At 39.2% G+C, this 20,268-nt stretch overlaps 1 protein-coding gene across 1 annotated transcript; it reads left to right on the forward strand.

The window, feature by feature from the left end:
* The first annotated feature begins 755 nt into the window (after window positions 1-755).
* KRT28 (keratin 28) lies at window positions 756-10,961 on the forward strand. Its single transcript, XM_025440565.3, has 8 exons — window positions 756-1,205; window positions 1,850-1,932; window positions 2,481-2,637; window positions 3,746-3,907; window positions 3,986-4,111; window positions 7,143-7,360; window positions 9,205-9,260; window positions 9,537-10,961. Exons 1-8 carry the CDS (start codon window positions 756-758, stop codon window positions 9,677-9,679), a joined length of 1,395 nt encoding a protein of 464 aa, XP_025296350.1. The 3' UTR covers window positions 9,680-10,961.
* Window positions 10,962-20,268: the final 9,307 nt, after the last annotated feature.

Consider the following 20,268-nt stretch of genomic DNA (forward strand, 5'->3'; position numbering starts at 1 on the left):
TTAAATGACACATTTATTTTTTGCTATGACAGGATAAAATATGTTTCTTTACATATTTATGGTTATTTTTTATGGTTACAATTAATGGTTCTCTTTTTTTAAGATTTTATTTATTTATTTATTTATTTATTTATTTATTTATTTGAGAGGGAGAAAGCATGAACAGGGGAGGGACAGAGGGAGAGAGAGAAGCAGACTCCTCACTGAGCAGGGAGCCTGACAGGTGGCTCAATCTCAGGACCCTGGGATCATGACCTGAGCTGAAGGCAGACACTTAATCGACTGAGCCACCCAGGTGCCCTTAATGGTTCTTTATATACCACCCTGGTAATTAAGACCCTACTGTAGCTAGTTGGTGGTACCCTATCACAATCAAACTTTTAACTTTATATCTGGTGCCAGGTAATGATGGTATATTCCTATGGTCTAGATGAAAGTAAAGGATTACTCACCCAAAATTAGAAGTTAAAATAATGAACTTAATATAGACTGAACCCTGTTATATTTAAGATAACAAATATCCTGAAGCAATAGCTAAGGATGTTAGACATCAGATTACAAAAAAAAAATCTAATTATACATAATTTCATGCTAATCTGGATGATGCCATTTTTCTTCTGGCATGCATAACTTAAATAGAAACACCCAATAATTGTGTATAAAAGCTCAAAGAAACCATCAGCACACAATATTCTGTTCACCTTTGAAGTTACAACTATCTTGTTACAGACAAGGTGAACGTTTCTCTTTCTGTCATGTCTCTCCGATTTTCTAGTGGGTCCAGACATATTTGCTTATGGTCTGGAACTGGATCTGCCAGGCCATCCAGTGGAGGCTCAGGCTTTGCAGGCAGCAATGCATGTGGCAGCTCCTTTGCTGGAAGTGGATTTTCCTGTGCCTTGGGAGGGGGCCTGGGCAGTATTCCTGGGGGGAACCATGCTGGTGGTGTCTTCGGAAGTGCTGCTTGTTCTGGATTTGCTGGAAGTGAAGGGGGACTTCTGTCTGGGAATGAGAAGGTGACCATGCAGAATCTTAATGACCGCTTGGCATCCTACCTGGATAACGTGCGAGCTCTGGAAGAGGCAAATGCTGAACTAGAGAGGAAAATCAAGGGTTGGTATGATAAGTATGGACCAGGATCTTGCCGTGGACTTGATTATGACTATAGCAGATACCATCTAATAATTGAAGATCTTAAGAATAAGGTGAGGAATCACAAATCTGAAAATATTCAAAGTATTTAAAGCTAAGAATTACCTAGCAAAAAGACATAGAACATGAACAGGAAATGCTTCATAACTGTTATCTGTCATTTATATTCATATTTATTTATTATTTATTTTCATAAATAATTCTTCCTATTAGTCAAAAATAAGCACTTTGATGCATGAATTTCAAGTAGCTTAAATGTTACTAGTTTTGAAATATATTCATTGATAAGAAAGTGTTGCATTCTAAAAGTTACATGAGTAGATAAGAGATAATCACATTTGTAATTTTTAGAAATTAAAATTCTAAATATTTTGGTTGTCACTTGAGGAAATGAGATATTTTAAAGATTTTATGTATTTATTCATGAGACACACAGAGACATAGGCAGAGGGAGAAACAGCCTTCCCCCACCCCCACCCCCTCACCCCCACCCCTGTGGGGAGCTCCATGCAGGACTCGATCCCAGAACCCCAGGATCATGACCTGAGCCAAAGGCAGACAATCACTGAGCCACCCAGGTGCCCCAGGAAATAAGATATTTAAGCAAAAGTTCATTGTGTCACATTTTTTATTTCCTGAGATAACAAATTATAAGAGCAGGCTTATTTGTTGTGTCCTCCCTTTTGATTTCTTCTAGATTATCTCTTCCACTACTGCTAATGCTAATGTAATTCTACATATTGACAATGCCAGACTGGCTGCTGATGATTTCCGGCTAAAGTAAGTGATAGAAAACAAACACTCTCTAGAAAAAGTTTCCTGTCTGTTTAATATGTTAAGTAAAATTTCAATTTCATCCCGAGTAAAATAAACTATAAAAGATTAAGGAAAGTAATGCATGTTATAATACAACAACACCCTATGACACAAAGCATGTTATTACAATCAGCTATACTCACAGTTTATACATGTTTATTACATTCTTGGGACAAAACACCACTGTATATGAATAGCGCCAAGCACTATTCCAGGCATAGCTCGTAAATATGCATCAAGCAAGGAAAAATAGTAACGAAAATAAAATTCTAAAATGGCATATTTTTATTTAATCAGGATCTGCTATCAGAATTTGTATCATTAAATAACTGCCAATTTCCTTGCATCGAACTTGGTAAAAGGAGTGGAGGAAGGCTTTCACTGTATGCTTTTATGACATTTTGAGTCCCAATTCAATTTCCAATGTGCCGCTGAAAGCAATCAAAGTTTTATTTTATTCTACCTCTTGAAGTAATCTAACTTGTGCTGAAATTCATTGAATGCTCCCCAAGGTACGAGAATGAGCTTGCCCTTCACCAAAACACAGAGGCTGACATCAACGGGCTGCGGAGAGTCCTGGACGAATTGACACTCTGCAGGACTGACCAGGAGCTGCAGTATGAATCCCTGAGTGAAGAGATGAGGTATCTCAAGAAGAACCATGAAGAGGTAGGAGAAACTGTACTTCTAGTCAAATCATGATTCTGTACATTTTAAATACTTTGGGGGGACATTAAATTACAACAGTATTGTTTAAATTATTATAATAGGCTTTTTACTATATGTATTTTTACTATATATGTCATTCATATAATATTAGTTATTATATTAATTATAACTATTAAAATAGTATGCCCATTGTAATAATTTAAACCATGCCAAGGCATATAAAGAATTTCATTTCTCCCACTCTCTAACCTTCTAATCCCATCTCCCAAGGTTATAAATATTAACCATTTGATCTGTACCCTTCCATTTGTTTAGGCTGATATAATATTTTATCATTTTGAAAATGGTGCATTGCTTTTGCATTCATACACCCATTTCTGTTTGCACCAGATTATTTCTTTCATTCATAAATGTCTATCCTGAGGTCAACCTTCTCACAGAAGACCTCTCTGACTATGAATGTCATTGTTTTCTCCACTTAATGAGTCTGGCTTTACTTGAGTGTTGAACTCGCCCAATAATATATTATTATCATTATTATTATTATTATTATTATTATTATTTATTTTCATCAATAATTATTCCTATTAGTCAAAAATAGGCACTTTGATGCATGAATTTCAAGTATCTTAAATGTTACTGGTTTTGAAATATATTCGTATATTGTATGTATGTATGTATAGGGTGTATCATTATTTGATACATTATACCAAGCAGCTTCAAACTCCTTTAAAAAAAATGATTATCCCCCAAATAGTCTCCAAAACAATAGATGATTAAGAAGGCACACGATGAGACGAGCACTAGGTGTTATACTATGTTGGCAAATTGAATTTAAAGAAAATTAAAAACAAAAAACAGTAGATGAAAATGTTTCAGAAATCACCCGATGACAGGTTCAAAAAGCCTAAAACCCCAACCCTACTGGCCCCCAAGGAGGTAATTATGGTGGAGGGAAAGGTCAGGAAGCATGAAAAAAGAGGGAGAGGGAAGAGTCACAGGGCAGAGGGCTGGGAAGGCAGGCCGCTGGGCTCCCAGCAGGAGCATGGAAGAGCAGGTGCATGCACTGACCCTACACCCATCGCGTCCTGCACACACTTCCCTGCAGGAAATGAAGGCGCTGCAGTGCGCGGCGGGAGGGAACGTGAACGTGGAGATGAACGCGGCGCCCGGGGTGGACCTCACCGTCCTGCTGAACAACATGCGGGCCGAGTACGAAGCCCTGGCTGAGCAGAACCGCAGGGACGCCGAGGCCTGGTTCAACGAGAAGGTGAGGCCGCCGCCCAGTCCCACGCAGGCCCGCCGGGCAGGTGCAAGCCTGCTCACCCCTCTGCACCCCACCTTCCAGAGCGCCACCCTGCAGCAGCAGATCTCTGACCACGCGGGCGCCGCCACCACGGCCAGGAACGAGCTGACCGACATGAAGCGCACCCTGCAGACCCTGGAGATCGAGCTGCAGTCCGTCCTGGCAACGGTAGGCAGGCGAGAGCGCGGGTCAGCCTGGATTTTGTGACTTGAGCTGAAACCCTCCTCTTCTTCTCTGTTAGAGCTTTCCCTACAAATCCTTAGAGCAGCAGAGAGCAAGGAAGATAGACTCTAAAACACTCAGAAAGAGAGAGACTGTCTGTGTTTCTTCCTCCCTGAGATCCCTGAGGATTTCCTCACTGGCCCCTGCTCAGTGCCCCTTTCACAAAAATAGCTCACGTCTTCACACAGCCCCTTCCTCGGCCCCACAAAGCAAGCAGCAGCACTATTACCCCACCTGAAAATTAAGTGTCAGGCCAAGGTCAAGGTGTCCACACAAGGCAGACCTTAGGAGCCTCCCCAGCATCTCCTCATATTGATGCAGGCCGATGAAAGCCACATGGTGCTTTCCATAAGGTAGAGAAGAGGGTACATATCTGAAACCCTATGAGCACTGTCAGCCTCTTCATCCCTGCTCATCTCACAGAGCTGGGCATTCAGCCACCTTGGCACCTACTGCCAATTATTTCAGAGGTTACCATGGAGACAATCCAGGACTAAAACTGGCTTTCCTTCTGGGGTGTGAGCTAGCAGCACCCAAAAAGCTTGATTTTGAGAATTAACGCATATACATGGCCCAAGGGTTCCCATTGTCATAGGGGGTTTCATGCTCCCCAAGGACATGAGATTGTAACCCAAAGAGAAGCACCACTATTATACAAATAAGTGCAGTGAGCAGAAAGGATAAAGATGACCCAAAACTACAGGAAGACCATTTTGATTTAACCACTCTAAAAAGGTAGAGTGCTCTCTTACCAGATAATGTTTAGATTGGAGACTTGTTTTAACCACGGACTGTCAACTGAACCAGGGTGTGCCCCTCTTGTCCTGACCTTGGTCTCCTCTGCAGGAACCCGACCCTCTCCCTGTCACTTGAGGCCCCTGGAGCCCTGCTCTCTGCCCCGTTCCCTTTGTCCCTGAGACTAGAACCCAGAGGACCTGTGCCTGCTGCTGTATCACTGAGCACAAACTGAGTACAAACCTGCCCTCTCATTTCTGAGATACATTGAAGCAAATAAGCTCCTGAGTTCACAGATCAAAATGTAAGCCCTTTCACATAGGAGGTAATGTTAGAAAGTAGTTAATTCTCTGCAGCCAGGAATACCATAGTTGGGGCTCAGGAAATAATCTACACAAAAAGCCCATGTTAGACAACATAACAGAATTATAGAATAATGGTGGTGTAGAACCTAACTTCCATACTTGAGATTCATCATAGATGGATTCTAGGCAAGATCTCTATAGTTTAGTACACAAATCACATGTAAGTTGGGAATTGTCTAAATATATAAACTTTCCCTATGCTTCCCGTAGTATGCAAACTTGTAAGTTTATCCTGTTCTCTTTCCTTATCTACAAGCTAACCTTTACAGTGAAAGGCTGTAGATAGAGATAGGGATACTGTGATCTCTGATTAAGAAGAGTAGTAGCAAACTTAAAAAGGAATACCAGATCTGGGTGGCCCAGTGGGTTAAACATCTGAATCTTGATTTCGGCTCAGGTCATGACTTCAGGATTGTGAGATCGAGCTCTGCTGGGTAGGGAGCCTGCTTAAGATTCTTTCTCTCCCTCCCCCTCTTTCACCATCTCTAAAAAAAAAAAAAAAGAAAGAAAGAAAGAAATACCACATGAGGACACATCATCAGGGAAATTAACGTTTCGAACAGCCGAGCACACACTTCACTGACATCTTTGCCTCCTCCCCATTACCATTCTGTCCACCTTCCACTCCTTTGCTCTGGAGAGGCCAGCACCACCCATGTAATGCACCAGTTGGCCCATTTAGTAAATCAGTGGTTCTTAGCCCCATCCAACCCCATGTCTGCCTGTTATGATGAATATTTTATAACTCCCTCTTTGTCCTAGAATGAAGTCAACAAATGATATACTTAGCAATACAAAAAAAAATGATTTAAAAAACCCCACTATACTGCCATAAAATCATAAAAAAAAATGATTTAAAAAACCCCACTATACTGCCATTGCACTATACTGCAATGAAAAGGAAAACTATAAGTATTTTTAAATAAAATCTAATAAATAAATAAATAAAATCTATTTAACTTGTAAACACTTAGGCCCAAATACCCCAGAACATGTAATGACAGAAACAGAAGCTTACCCTTCCCTTGACAAATAGTTTTATTTTAAATGATGTAATATCAGGAGTGGCTCCATGCAAGAAGAACAGGAAAATGAGAGTGCGAATGGGGGTGGACACTCAGAAAATAACTAATATCAGGAGAAGAAATAACCACCCAGATGTACTTATCTATGGTAAGGGGAGAAGATAATTACTTTGATTGGAGTAGACATCACATGACCAGACAGATGACAGGCTGTCCAAGTGGAAAGGAGGAGGTGTAATATTCGTAAGAGTAGTGTGGAAATAATGACCTGTACTGTGCTATGAATATATCTCTTGTGTCGAAAGCCCACCCCCATTAAGACATTCATTCTTTCTCAAGTACTCTATAAAAGGCCTTTGAATAACAACAGCAAATCCGGAACAAATCAGAAAAGGAAACAGCAGCACACAAGGCCTTGGAGCAGTGGTGGGGTAGGTCTCTAGAGACAGTGGCAGAAAATGATCAAAAAACCAAAACCAACCCCAAAGTAAATATGTAATGTCAATATATAAAATTTCCAATATGATTTCTTATGGCACTATCCCCTCCACCAAAAGAGTTTTTCTCTGCATGATAGGAAATATTACCTAAATATCACAAAAGTCCATCGAAACAGTCAAAAGTCTCATGGGAAAGGGCCATTTATGCCATATCAGGTCATCCAGCATGCCACCCCTCCACCCCGTAAATGCCTGTGACTTCCCCTTCCTCTGCACCTCCCATGTTGTTGTGATGATCCCCCACAGATTTCCAAAACTCACCTAGAAAGCAGTGCTGCTGTTTGCTGAGAAGTGCTGGTCTGCATAGTCCTCCAAGTGGCTTCATCCTTGCTGTGACATCTCTTGTCCTCAGAAACACTCCCTGGAGTGCTCCCTGACTGAGACCGAAGGCAACTACTGCACACAGCTCGCCCAGATCCAGGCTCAGATCGGGGCCCTGGAGGAGCAGCTGCACCAGGTCAGAACTGAAACCGAGGGCCAGAAGCTGGAGTATGAGCAGCTGCTTGACATCAAGGTCCACCTGGAAAAGGAAATTGAGACCTATTGCCACCTGATTGATGGAGATGGGAAGTAAGTAACACCATTTGAAAATCCGATATTTTGGGATGCCTGGGTGGCTCAGTGGTTGAACAACTGCCTTTTAGCTTGGGTTGTGATCCCAGGGTCCTGGGGTGGAGATCTGCATCAGGCTCCCTACAGGGAGCCTGCTTCTCCCTCTGCCTAAGTCTCTGCCTCTCTATCTATGTCTCTCATGAATAAATAAAACAGATCATTAAAAAACTGAAAATCCAGTATTTTATCAGATAGGTTTTTACTTATTTTAAACCACAACCATGGGCTGTCCATGTTCCATGCCTCCAATCCTTTTCTTCTTCATTCCATCTGCAGTCATCCCTTCCATATTTTGTACATCACAGCCCCTTCTTCATCTGCTTTGGATGACCCCAGTCATCCCTGCAGAAGACCCTATTCATTATCCATGTTAATCATTCTAGGTTTTGAGATTACTCCCCACCAGGCTTTACCCATCTTTCACTCCCTTCCAAATATCATTGCTGCCCTCAAATAAACATAGTCTGTGCAACCCCCAGGATCTATATGTTAAAAAAATAAAAGGTAGGGATGCCTGGCTGGCTCAGTTGGAGGAGTATGCAATGTTTGATCCTGGGGTTGTGAGTTCAAGTCCCACATGGGTGTAGAGATTACTTAAATTAATAAGGGAGTCAGAGCAAGATGGCAGAAGAGTAGGGTCCCCAAGTCACCTGTCCGCACCAACTTATCTAGATAACTTTCAAATCATCCTGAAAACCTACGAATTCGGCCTGAGATTTAAAGAGAGAACAGCTGGAATGCTACAGTGAGAAGAGTTCGCACTACTTAAATAAATAAAAAACTTAAAAAAAAAAAAAAAAAAGGAGTAAGTGCACCTGGGTGGCTTAGGAGGTTAAGCCTCCAACTCTTGATTTTGGCTCAGGTCATAATCTCAAGGTTGTGAAATCCAGCCCTGTGTTTGGCTCTCCACTGGGCAAGGAGTCTGCTTAAGATGCTGTCTCTCCTTCTGCCCCTCTCCCACTTCTCTCCCTCTCTTAAAAAAAAAAAAAAGCATAACTTTCATTAAAAAAGTATATATTTATAAATGTATATATAGACCATGTACGTATATCAATATGCATATATACTCTCCTTAGGTTTAAATTCTTGGGTTAGGGCAGCCCCGGTGGCGCAGCGGTTTAGCGCCACCTGCAGCCCAGGGTGTGATCCTGGAGACGAGTCCGGCATCGGGCTCCCTGCATGGAGCCTGCTTCTCCCCCTGCCTATGTCTATGCATCTCTCTCTGTGTCTCTCATGAATAAATAAATAAAATCTGTAAAAATAAATAAATAAATAAATAAATAAATAAATAAATAAATAAATAAATAAATAAATAAATTCTTGGGTTAAAGAAAATCAAATGGAAATAAAGTTGTTTTATGTCCTCTATTTAGAAGACATTTCATTACTTTCACCTCCTACAAATGTTTAATATTTTCCTTTATAGAAAACTAATATCTGTTCTTGGCATACAAAGTTCACTTGAGGGCAGCCCGGGTGGCTCAGCGGTTTAGCGCCGCCTTCAGCCCACGGCCTGATCCTGGGATCGAGACCCACAGGGGCTCCCTGCATGGAGCCTGCTTCTCCCTCTGCCTGCGTCTCTGCCTCTCTCTCTCTCTCTCTCTCTCTCTCTGTGTCTCTCATGAATAAATAAATAAAATATTCAAAAAAAAAAAACAAAGTTCACTTGAGTTCATGTTCATCATTTGACTCAATGAATATTTAAGTGATAAACTATTGTCACTATTAAATGATATTGAAGAATATAGATATATAGATACAGATATAGATATATTAAAGAATAAACTGGGATTTTTTTGCAGCTCATGCTCCAAATCAAAGGGCTTTGGATCAGGAGGCTCAGGGAATTCATCCAAAGGTAATAAAATCTAGTTCTATTTCTACTGCAAGTACTTTCATGTTAATGGTAATCATATAGTGTGGCAACATTTGTATTTAAATAATTTTAATTAAAGTACTCGGAAGTTAAAGTATTACTTTAAGTGGATAAAATTATACTAAACTATTATTGTAAATCTACACATACTCTCTCATCAAAGTGTACATAATATGTTATATCACAGCTAGCACTGGAATTCTTCCCCATGTAATCTTTTAGCTGGAATATGTGTATTCACAGGTGTTTTATTTCTAGAGTTATCCAAAACCACACTGGTAAAGACAGTGGTTGAAGAGATAGATCAACGTGGTAAAGTTCTATCATCAAGAGTTCACTCCATTGAAGAAAAGACATCTAAAGTGACCAGTGGCAAAACAGAGCAAAAGGTTCCTTTCTAGCCGCCATAGAGAAGAGAACAGTCTGGGAAAGGATCCTGCACAACTACATTATTCTAAATATCAAGGAAATTTTTTTTTAAAACCAACTTTCTGCCCTTAATAATAAGTTACTTAGCAAAAATACTTTTTTTCTTAGCTAATTTTTACAGGGTTTTGGATGTCTGTTTTCAAATAAATAAAAAAAGTGGATGTGCACTCCTTTCCATTCACTCATAACCAATAAACAATTATTTGAGTTTTTTTTCCTACATCACAATCATGGGTATACATTTATGGAATCTATTTTCATTGCCTTTCACTCTGGTTTTAAATAATAGTGAATATCATGTGGCACTTAAATATTATTATTCACTAGGCATAATCTTTAAATATCTCACCCTTTTGCATGGACAAATAACTAGGAAAAAAAATTAGAAATTCTCCTGTGATTGAAAAGTTCCATCACTAGATGGCGCCTCCTGGTATCTTACCAATGAGCCTATCAAACTTCCTGGGGATCTGGATACTTACCAGGGTACTTGTTCCCCTATAAACAAGATTAACTCTGGGAAGATCCACAGCATTGAGCCTCCTGTGAATGATTTTTTTCCTAGAGCAAACTTTCTGTCGAGCTCCAGATAGCATCTAGCTCAGACTTTGCAGGTCATAAGGTCTCTTTTTTCAACTACTTGGCTAAACCATTGTAGCAGAAAACAGCCATAGACAATCAGTAAATGAATGAACATGACTGTGTTCCAATAAAACTATTGATGGATACTGCAACTCAAATTGCAACTAAGTTTGACATATTATGATATATTATTCTTCTTTTGATTTTTTCCTAACCATTTAAAAATGTAAAAACCATTCTTAGCTCATGAGCTACACAAGAACAGGTGGCAGACCACATTCAACCCACCAACACCTGGTCTAGAACTTAAAATCTCATGAGGGTGATGAACGTTATGGTTATTGCGTCTTTCTATGTTTCCAGATCAAAATGTATGGTAAGGAATCCTAACAAATGTTAAATTCCCTAAAAGGAAAGCAGCTCTCCTATTTCTGTTATGTGGCCTGATTCTAATGAGAAGCTCCAATAAAGGCAGGACTGCTATCCAAAACACAACAGCTTGGGAGTTCAAAGAAGTGACAAAGGATGAGATGTTTACAAAATCTTGAGCCAAAAGGGATCAAATGAAGTTAATACCAGAAATTCATGGGCAAATAATCTCCCAAGTATAGAGTGTACAGGGCTAGCTGCATAATTTGCAGGACTAAGTGCAGGATGAAAATTTGGAGTCCCTTGTTCAAAAATCGGGGGGGGGGGGGGGAAGTATCATTAAAGGCACTAAAATATGATGTTTTCCCTATCTTCTGCAGTCATACAGTCTACTTGTCATGTTTTTTTTAAATTTGTCATTTAATATCATTCTAAGTAAATAAAAATTAAAATTTTAAGTTATTGGCATAAATTTTTCCATTCATTTTTATGTTGAGAAATACCCATTTTAAATTCACACACACAAAAAAAAAGAACATTTAACTGGAGCACCTGGGTGGCTCAGTTGGTTAAGCATCTGCCTTCAGCTCAGGTCATGGTCCCAGGGTCCTGGGATCCAGCCCCATGTTGGGCTCTTTGCCCAATAGGGAGTCTGCTTCTCCCTCTCCTTCTGTTGTTCCCCCTGCTTTGCAGGCTCGCCCGCTCTCTCTCTCTCTCAAATAAATAAATAAAATACTTTTTTAATAAAGAGAACATTTAACTTGTTTACAGAATCACTAAAATAACACAATTCATATTGTATAGCTGATACATGTGAAGGGAAGGAAAATTCTTCTTCAACTCTACAAAGTCTTCCATCTCCACTAAGAATTAATTTACAGGAGTCAGATTAACAGAAGAAAAGAAACTAAGTCGTTTATGTGTGCACAGAGACCCACTATTGAATTTGAGACCCAAAGAAATGACCAAAGCTGGCAGTTTTTATACTTTTTAGACAACGAGAAAATTAATCTGTGAGCAGTTGACAGAACAAGGAAAACATAGCTTTGGGAGCTTCAATTCATAAGAAATTCTAAACAGAATTCGGGCTGTGGTAGTAAATCAGTAAAAAGTAGCAAGAGTCATTTATACAACCTTCTTGCCTCTAAATTCTCCATCTTCAGTAATAAGGATCTCTCTTTACCTCTTTGTATAGGGAGGGTGAGCTTCACACAGGAAATTTATTTGCTGCTTTCAGGGCAACAGAGGAGGTCTGAGTGTCCTTCTGTACAGGCTATCCCTTCAGTAGCTTTTATTTAAAATAGTCAATATGCCAGGGACACCTGGGTGGCTCAGTCAGTTAAGCATCTGCCTTCAGCTCAGGTCATGATCCCAGGGTCCTGGGATGCAGCCCTGCATCAGGCTCCCTGCTCAGTAGGGAGTCTGCTTCTCTCTCTGGCCCTCCCCCTCATATTCTTTCTCTCTCTCTCTCACTTTCTCTCAATAAATAAAATCTTTAAAAAACATAAAAAATAATATAGTCAATATGCCAAAGTGGCATATTTTGGGGCAGGCTACCCTTGGTTGGCCCTTACACATGGACATGTATTTTGTTCTTACCAAGAGAGGAAACACTGCACCAAACCAACTCAACTAGTTATCTTTCACTCCTTTATCTGCTCCCATTTTACCAACACTAGCCATCATTGGCATAGTGATGAGTAAAAAAAAAAGACAGGAAAAGGAACTGTGGGTTGCCCTATCTTTCTATATCATTGTTTTCAGCATAAGCGGTTGGCTCATAAAGGAATGCAACAGTAAGTGATAGGGTTCCTGAGTAGTTCATGTTCTTTAGAACGCCACTGCCTTCTTTCTACATTTGAAACAAATACCATTTGAATGGAAAAGCTCTTGGGGTTGTCAGAAACCCTGCTTGCTCATAGACATACTTACCTAGCATGTGCTTTGAGTTTCACCAAACTCCACAGGATGGGTCCACCAGAATGCTGTGCACCTGGGCATTGCATATGCTACATGCTGCTGTAAGGAAAAACTGCAAATAAACATATTTCCATACTCCTCTGTTCAAACTCTTATCCTATTGTCCCAGCAGGCTTCACTTACAAGACACAAGTTCTGAGATAAAATTAAGAATATCAAGACGGCAACAGAAGAACATTAAATCTAGTATGGGGTCCTTATGTCCTACACATGTTTCATGCTGATGAAGCCAGACCCATTTATCAGATGTGCTCATAATACATTGATTTTAAAAACACTCTTCATGGTGATCAGCTTTTCATGGTGTGATATTGTGATTTATAATAAGAAACATATTTTTGTCCCATTCCTGGCACAGAATTACTAAAACCCTTAGAATTTCCAAGGGGTCTAGAGCTATCAAGGTTCTTTTGTGATGTTAATGAGGAGATTTGGGAAGCTAAAAGGAAACTAAAGAAGAAACTGAAGAAACTATCTTTAAGGAAACTAAAGATGGGGGATGCTTGTCAGCCAATCATGTGAGTAGAGAATTGGAATTTTCAGTCCCACCCCCATCCCCACCTCCTAGGAGTGGAGGGGAGGGAGATGGAGTTTGAGTTCAATCGCCAAAGGCCAATGATTTGATCAATCACACCCAAGTCAGGAAGCTTCCATAAAAACCCAAAAGGATGGGGTTTGCAGGGCTTCCAGGTTGATGAACACATGGAGATTTGGGGAGGATGGTGCACCTGGAGGGGGCACAAAAGCTCTGCACCCTTTCCCCATACCATGCTTTCTGCATCTCTTCCATATGACTGTTCCTGAGTTCTATCCTTTTATAATAAACCAGTGATCTAGTGAGTAAAATGTTTCTCTGAGTTCTGTGAACCACTCCAGCAAATTAATCAACCCAAGGAGAGGATCCTGGGAAAACTTTTGATCTATAGCCATTGGGTTAGAAGCACAAGTGATAACCCAGACTTGAGTTTGGGGTCTGAAATAGCTGAAGGTAGAGTGAGCAGTCTTATAGGACTGAACCCTTCATCTATCTCCAGGTAGACAGCATCATAATTGAGTGTGGGAGAATTTTTGCTGGTTTCAAAGCATTGCTTGGTGTGGGGGGAAAAAATCCACACCTGGAACTGGAATCAGAGTTGTACTCCCTCAGTAGTATAGGGAGCACACATTGCCTTTGTGGTACTGGTGCTGTTGATGTGACAAGATTAAAAAGAAAAGCAAATAACTCTAAGTCATCGTTTTTAAAAAAAGAAAGAAAGGAATTACAAGTCATATGCCCCCCACGCAGCAAACCAAGACTTAATTACAGTTTCGACCTCTTCCAGGAATGTGACCTTTTATGAGTCAATCTGAAATTTCCTGATCAGCACTGGTGAGGTCATCTGCATGATTTAAAAAAAAAAAAAAAAAAAAACTGCGTTTCCCTTTCCTCAGAAAAGAAGAAGTAACCATCCTTTTCTTTTTTTTCTGTTGCTAATAACCTCTTGCCCCACCCTTCTTCCTAAAAATCCTCCCATTTTGTACAGCTTATCATAGCATCTCGCTATCTGTAACAAGGGATGCTGCCCAATTCATGCATCGCTTAATAAACCAATTCAATCTTCAAATTTACTCAGTTGAATTTCGTTTCTTAACAATTTCTTGCCAAGGGAACCAACCAGAATTCCTTGTGTATCTATTTAGCAAAGGAACAGATGTAAAATTAAATTCTGGGTGTCTCCTTTATATTCTGTTGAGTTCATAGGATTGAAGGAAGTATCCCATCCTTAGAACTTAAGTCTTAAATCTGTCCTTCCCTTCAGGGAGAATAAGAATTCATCATGGCCTCTTGGTCTAGATTTTCCTTTGCTTAGCAGAATTATGGGGCTCCTGAGTTTTTCAGGAGTTCTACTAATAATTAACATATTTTCTCCAAACCTTGAAGGTTGCTTTTTGCTGTGGTGAGTTTCTACACTGAAGGTACCTCCAAGGAATCAGTTGCCATCTGAAGGAGAAGGACTTCAGATACTGTGCTTGGGAGGTTGTTAAAGCAGAAATCACAAACTGATATGCTTTCTTTTAACAAACACCCAAGATCTGTGGACGCTCATTACAAGAGAAGTGAATAATTATTTGTTATTGGGTGTTGCAAATGCATTGCTATTGTTGTTTCTCTTTTAATTTTTTAATCTTTTTGGTCATCATACAGAATTTTATAATACCTTGTCTCATGTATAGATAAATGTCCATCATAGGTTTAGAGTTTTACATCTGAGAAAGGTCGTTGTCATGCCAGCATGATAAGTAAAATTGCCCATTTTGTTTTAGTACTTTTGAGATGATCATAGGATTTTTGTCATGTGACATTTTATGCATGTAGTATTTGACCATCCTCATTTCCTATAAATAACTCCCTTGGAATAGTATATGCTATTTCATATACTATTGAATTTTATTTGCTAATATTTGGTTTAAGATTGTGTATTTCCCGAATATGTCTTCTCTGAGAACTGGTTCTCATTGCCTGTGTTTGGATCTTATTCAGTGTAAAGATTTTTTTGCTTTTATTTCTAATCCTTTCCTAAGTTATATCTTCTCATTTCTAAGTGTCCTAATTATGGTTTATGTTGCTTGTTTTTTCTTCCATCATTTTTAATGCATTTTAGATCACTTCGAAATGATAAGTTATACTTTAATTTGTTTTGTTGACATGTCTTTCTGGCATACTTTTATTTTCTATAGAGATGTAACGCAGCTCCTAATTTTTTTTGTTTTCGTGTGCTAACATTTTGTGGGATTTTACCTTAATCCTTTTCTTCTCATTTTTCAAGCAATTCATGTTCCTTAACCTCTAGAATGAGTATAGTTCTACAAGGCTTTTCTAACTATACATACCTCCCATTTCTTGTTTTTCATCTAGGGATCAAAAATATATTGGCTTCAGGATCCCTGGGTGGCCCAGTGGTTTAGCACCTGCCTTCGGCCTGGGGCATGATCCTGTAGTCTCAGGATCGAGTCCCACATTGGGCTCCCTGCATAGAGCCTGCTTCTCCCTCTGCCTGTGTCTCTGCCTCTGTGTGTGTGTGTCATGAATAAATAAATAAAATATTTTATATATATATATACACATATATACATATATACATAGGTTTGATTTCAAATTTCTTCTTTTTTCCTCTCCTCCACTATATCTGGACCTTCTCTTCCCTTCATCTCTACTGACCCTATTCTGATCAGTTGAGATTCTTCTTCCTGGGGTTTCTTCTCATGGGAGGGGGGCACTCTCCTGGAAGGGAAACACAGCTGGTTGGTTTTGAGAATTCACAGGGTCTAGACTATTTCCGTCTCAGCTCATGCAAGATTCTTTTCACTCACCTGCTTCTGAATGGGCAAAACTCTCCCAGTTTTGACGGCAGATAGGGTTAGAGGTCTACAGAAAAAGAAAGATGAGTCATAGCTTTCTTAACATAAGAAAAGTCACGTAAGGCCCCCACCCATTCTGTGGTCTGTGCCTGACCAGCCATTTTGTGATCTATGCCTGACCAGCACTACTTGCCCAAACACACTTCTTGCAGGACTTCCTAGGAGGAATGACCCAAAAAATGCAAAAATCTCAGTAGTTAAGGATTTTAAAGGACTAATGAGAATGCAGAAACTAAGTCTCTACCAGGCCTGGAAATAGCCTAACCATATCAGACACAACAAATAAAGGATAAGACTTCCAGTACTGTTTCAAACTAAAGATTGACCTAGTGCACATCCTTGAGTTGTTTTTTTTACAGAATTTAAACCCTTTTGAGCAGTCAAATACCAGACTAACTAGAGCAGAGAATTGGTAATGCTGCCCCCCGCCCCATGACTTCAATCAATTAAAACCTGGACTCTGTCCACTTCGCATGACTTTTGCCCCAATTCTCTACTGAATTCTCCCTCACCAAGCTCCATCCGTGAATACACATGCACCCTTACCTTAAAACTTCCCAATTTTTTAAAAACATTTTATTTATTTGTTCATGAGAATACACAGAGAGGAGAGAGAGAGAGAGGCAGAGACACAGGCAGAGGGAGAAGCAGGCTCCATGTAGGGAGCCCAATGTGGGACTTGATCTCGGATCTCCAGGATCCCGCCCTGGACTGAAGGCGGCGCTAAACCACTGAGCCACCTGGGCTGCCCAAAACTTCCCAATTTTTGTTGTTTGGGGAGACACTGCTTTGGGAAATAGCCATGGTGTTCTCCTGACTTGTTGCAAGTCAAACCCTTTCTTTTTTTTTTTTTTTATAATAAATTTATTTTTTATTGGTGTTCAATTCGCTAACATACAGAATAACACCCAGTGCTCATCCTGTCAAGTGCCCCCCTCAATGCCTGTCACCCATTCACCCCCACCCCCTGCCCTCCTCCCCTTCCACCACCCCTAGCTCGTTTCCCAGAGTTAGGAGTCTTTATGTTCTGTCTCCCTTTCTGATATTTCCTACCCATTTCTTCTCCCTTCCCTTCTATTCCCTTTCACTATTATTTATATTCCCCAAATGAATGAGAACATATAATATTTGTCAAACCCTTTCTTTTCCTAGTCTTTGGCTTGGTTGTGTCTTTTGGCTCCACATGCAAAAGAGGCGAACCCAGTTTCAGGTTATAGTTTCACCTGCTCTTCTCAAATTCACCTGCTGTCCTTTTTCAATCGGTTTTCCATAATTCTCCTGTAATCAGACCCTTCAAGTACCTCTGGATATCCTCTTCTTCCCACAGAAGTGCTTCTAACATAAGACTTGCAGGTCTTCGGGCTCCCTGCATGGAGCCTGCTTCTCCCTCTGCCTGTGTCTCTGCCTCTCTCTCTCTCTCTCTCTCTCTGTGTGTGTCTCTCATGAATACATACATACATACATACATCTTAAAAAAAAAAAAAAAGACCTGCAGGTCTTATGGCAAATGATAATTTGTTCTACCAGCTTACATTTTGGGTTTCATGGTCACCTCAGTTTGTTATAAAAGTTGTACATGGGTATCTGGTTTTGTGATGTAATTGTTCTGTGTAATTTCTATGTGAAGATTCAAAAGTTCTGCCACCATTGCCATGATTTCCCAGACTCTATGCCTTATTCTTGAAAGATAATTTTGCTTGGTGCTCAGTTTTAATGTGATAATTATTTTTTCTTAATATTTTGTGGAAGGGCACCTGGGTGATGCAGTTGGTTAAGTGTCCAACTCTTGTTTTCAGCTCAGGTTGTGATATTATGGAATGGGAGATGGAGCCCTGCATCAGGCTCTGCTCTTAGTACAGAGTCTGCTTGAGTTCCTCTCTCCTCTGCTCCTCCTCTCCCCTCTCAAAAATAAATAAATAAATCTTAAAAAAATATCTTCTGCAGAGATCATTCCAGTGTCTTTGATTTCTATTGTTGCTCATGGAAGCTGCAGACAGTCTAATTATGGTTCCTTTATAGATGATATCTATTTTCTCTGCTGCTTTTCCTTGTCTTTGGTGTTCTTCAGCATCACTATAATGTTACTTGAAGCAGATTCTTAAATTCACTTTACCTTTTAAATTGGAGGGCTGTTTCTATTCTAGAAAACTCTTACCCTCTGCCCCATTAGTATGGTCTCTAAGGAGACTCCACTGAAAAATATGTCAGAGTTTCTCTCCAATCTCCCTCTCTTTCTTTCTCCTTTTCTCCCTCTCTCCCTCTGTCTCATTCTCTTTCATTTAGGATAATAAGGTTTTATTTTTCCTACAATTTATTTATTTCTTCCTTAGTTATGTCATATCTGTTGCTTAATCCTCAGGTAAAATTCTCAATTTTAGTTATTATATTTCCCATTTTATTTTTTTATTGAAGTATAATTAACACACGATGTTATATTATTTGCAGATGTACAATATAGTGATTCAACAGTTCTAGGATGCTCAGTGTTCATCTAGACAAGCACACTCCTAATCCTCTTCATCTAGTTCTTTTGTTTCCATTTCTTTTTAAAATATATCTAGTCATTTTTTATAGTTATTCATTCAGAACACTTCCATTTCTCTCTTTCACTTCCCTAAACACAAAAAACACATTTTTTTTGCATACATTTCCTTGTAATTGCATTATCATTGGTCTTTGACGTCCTATTCTGTAGACTGTAGTTAGTTTTGGCTCTTAGTCATATGTGTTTATTTCTTCATATGTTTATTTTATTTTGAGTTCATATGTGGTTGGAATTTAACTTTGGGAGTCGTGTAGGGCCAGGACTGAGATGATTTCTCCAGGGGAATGTGAAGCAGTACCAACCTGAAAACATCTTTTTAAATTTTTTTTTAATTTTATTTTTAAGTAAGCTCCACACTCAGAGTGGAGCCCAACACAGGCCTTGAACTCACAACTCTGAGATTAAGACCTGACCTGATATCAAGAGTTGGACAACCAAGCAAGCCACTCAGACACCCCAACCTGAAAATATCTTAAATGAATTTCTTGGATTGGGGTTCTCAGATTAAATTTGACCGTATCAGAGTAAGGCTGTGATTATAAGTCATTATCAAATATCAATAATATTCACATTATCAGATTTTTACTTAGTACCATTGGTAACAGAATGACTTGCTGGTTTCTCCATTTCGCCAGCATGGAGACTTTTCTAACTTCATCTTTTCTACTGATGATATAGGCTTTGGGGGCATACAGCTTTAAGTGGGGTCTCAAGTTCAGCTATGACACTTGGTCGGGTCCAAATCTTACTTCTCAGTGGAGTTTTTAACCAAAAAATCTTTCTAATCTAAGCATATTTCTAAGATAACTCAAGCTTCTATGTCTACTCACCATTCATGTTCAGCTCTGTGTGTGTGTTTTTTTTTAAATGTTTTCTTTTATTTTCTTTTGAGCTTAGGTATGAATTTAAAAAACATTTTACAATAATTTATCCAGCACTAGGGTATTTCATCTAGTCTTATTTAACTATTAGACATGGAGATACCATAGTGTCTATTTTAAAACTGGATTTATATCAACTTTATTTGTAAATTTTACAGTGAAATATCCAATGTGCACTTGAGATTTTTTTCTTGATTAGTTTGTAAAAAATTTTCCTTTTTATTCAAGTAATGAATGCATTTTAACAGTTAAATTGTGCTACAAACAAAAACAACAGTGTCTTTTTCTCTCCCTTCTTCTGCCTCAAGCCCTGCTTTCTACAGGCAACCACTTACAACTCTTTTAGCTGTTCCTTGTCATCTTTATCTCTAGATTTTTAAATACTATGTTTTATTCAATATTTCTTGATTTATCAATTTTTCTTATTATATATTGTACTCTTAAAAGAAAGTTGAGAGTTTTTCCTTTGCCACCTTCCTTCTCTTCCTAACATAGCTATACCACAGTATTTGGTTAGATCAATGTTAAGTTACTCATCATTATGGCTAAGTAGATATTGTTCATTGTTGCATTGAGCAGTAGATGCCATGTTTTTTGTGCAACTTTTTGTTTTTCATACAAGCAATATTTTTTTAGCATTTGTACTAACCTAGTTTCCTATATATCTTTATCTCTCATGCCTCTTTCTTACACGAACAAAACCATCCATCTTTTCCATCTACCTCCTGCAGCCCTCACACTCAGAATCCTCCCACCTCATATTTATTTTTCTGACTTGCTACCCAGCTATCATCAGGGACATTCA

Source organism: Canis lupus, chromosome 9 (genome assembly GCF_003254725.2).
Source record: "Canis lupus dingo isolate Sandy chromosome 9, ASM325472v2, whole genome shotgun sequence".
NCBI classification, from domain to species: domain Eukaryota; kingdom Metazoa; phylum Chordata; class Mammalia; order Carnivora; family Canidae; genus Canis; species Canis lupus.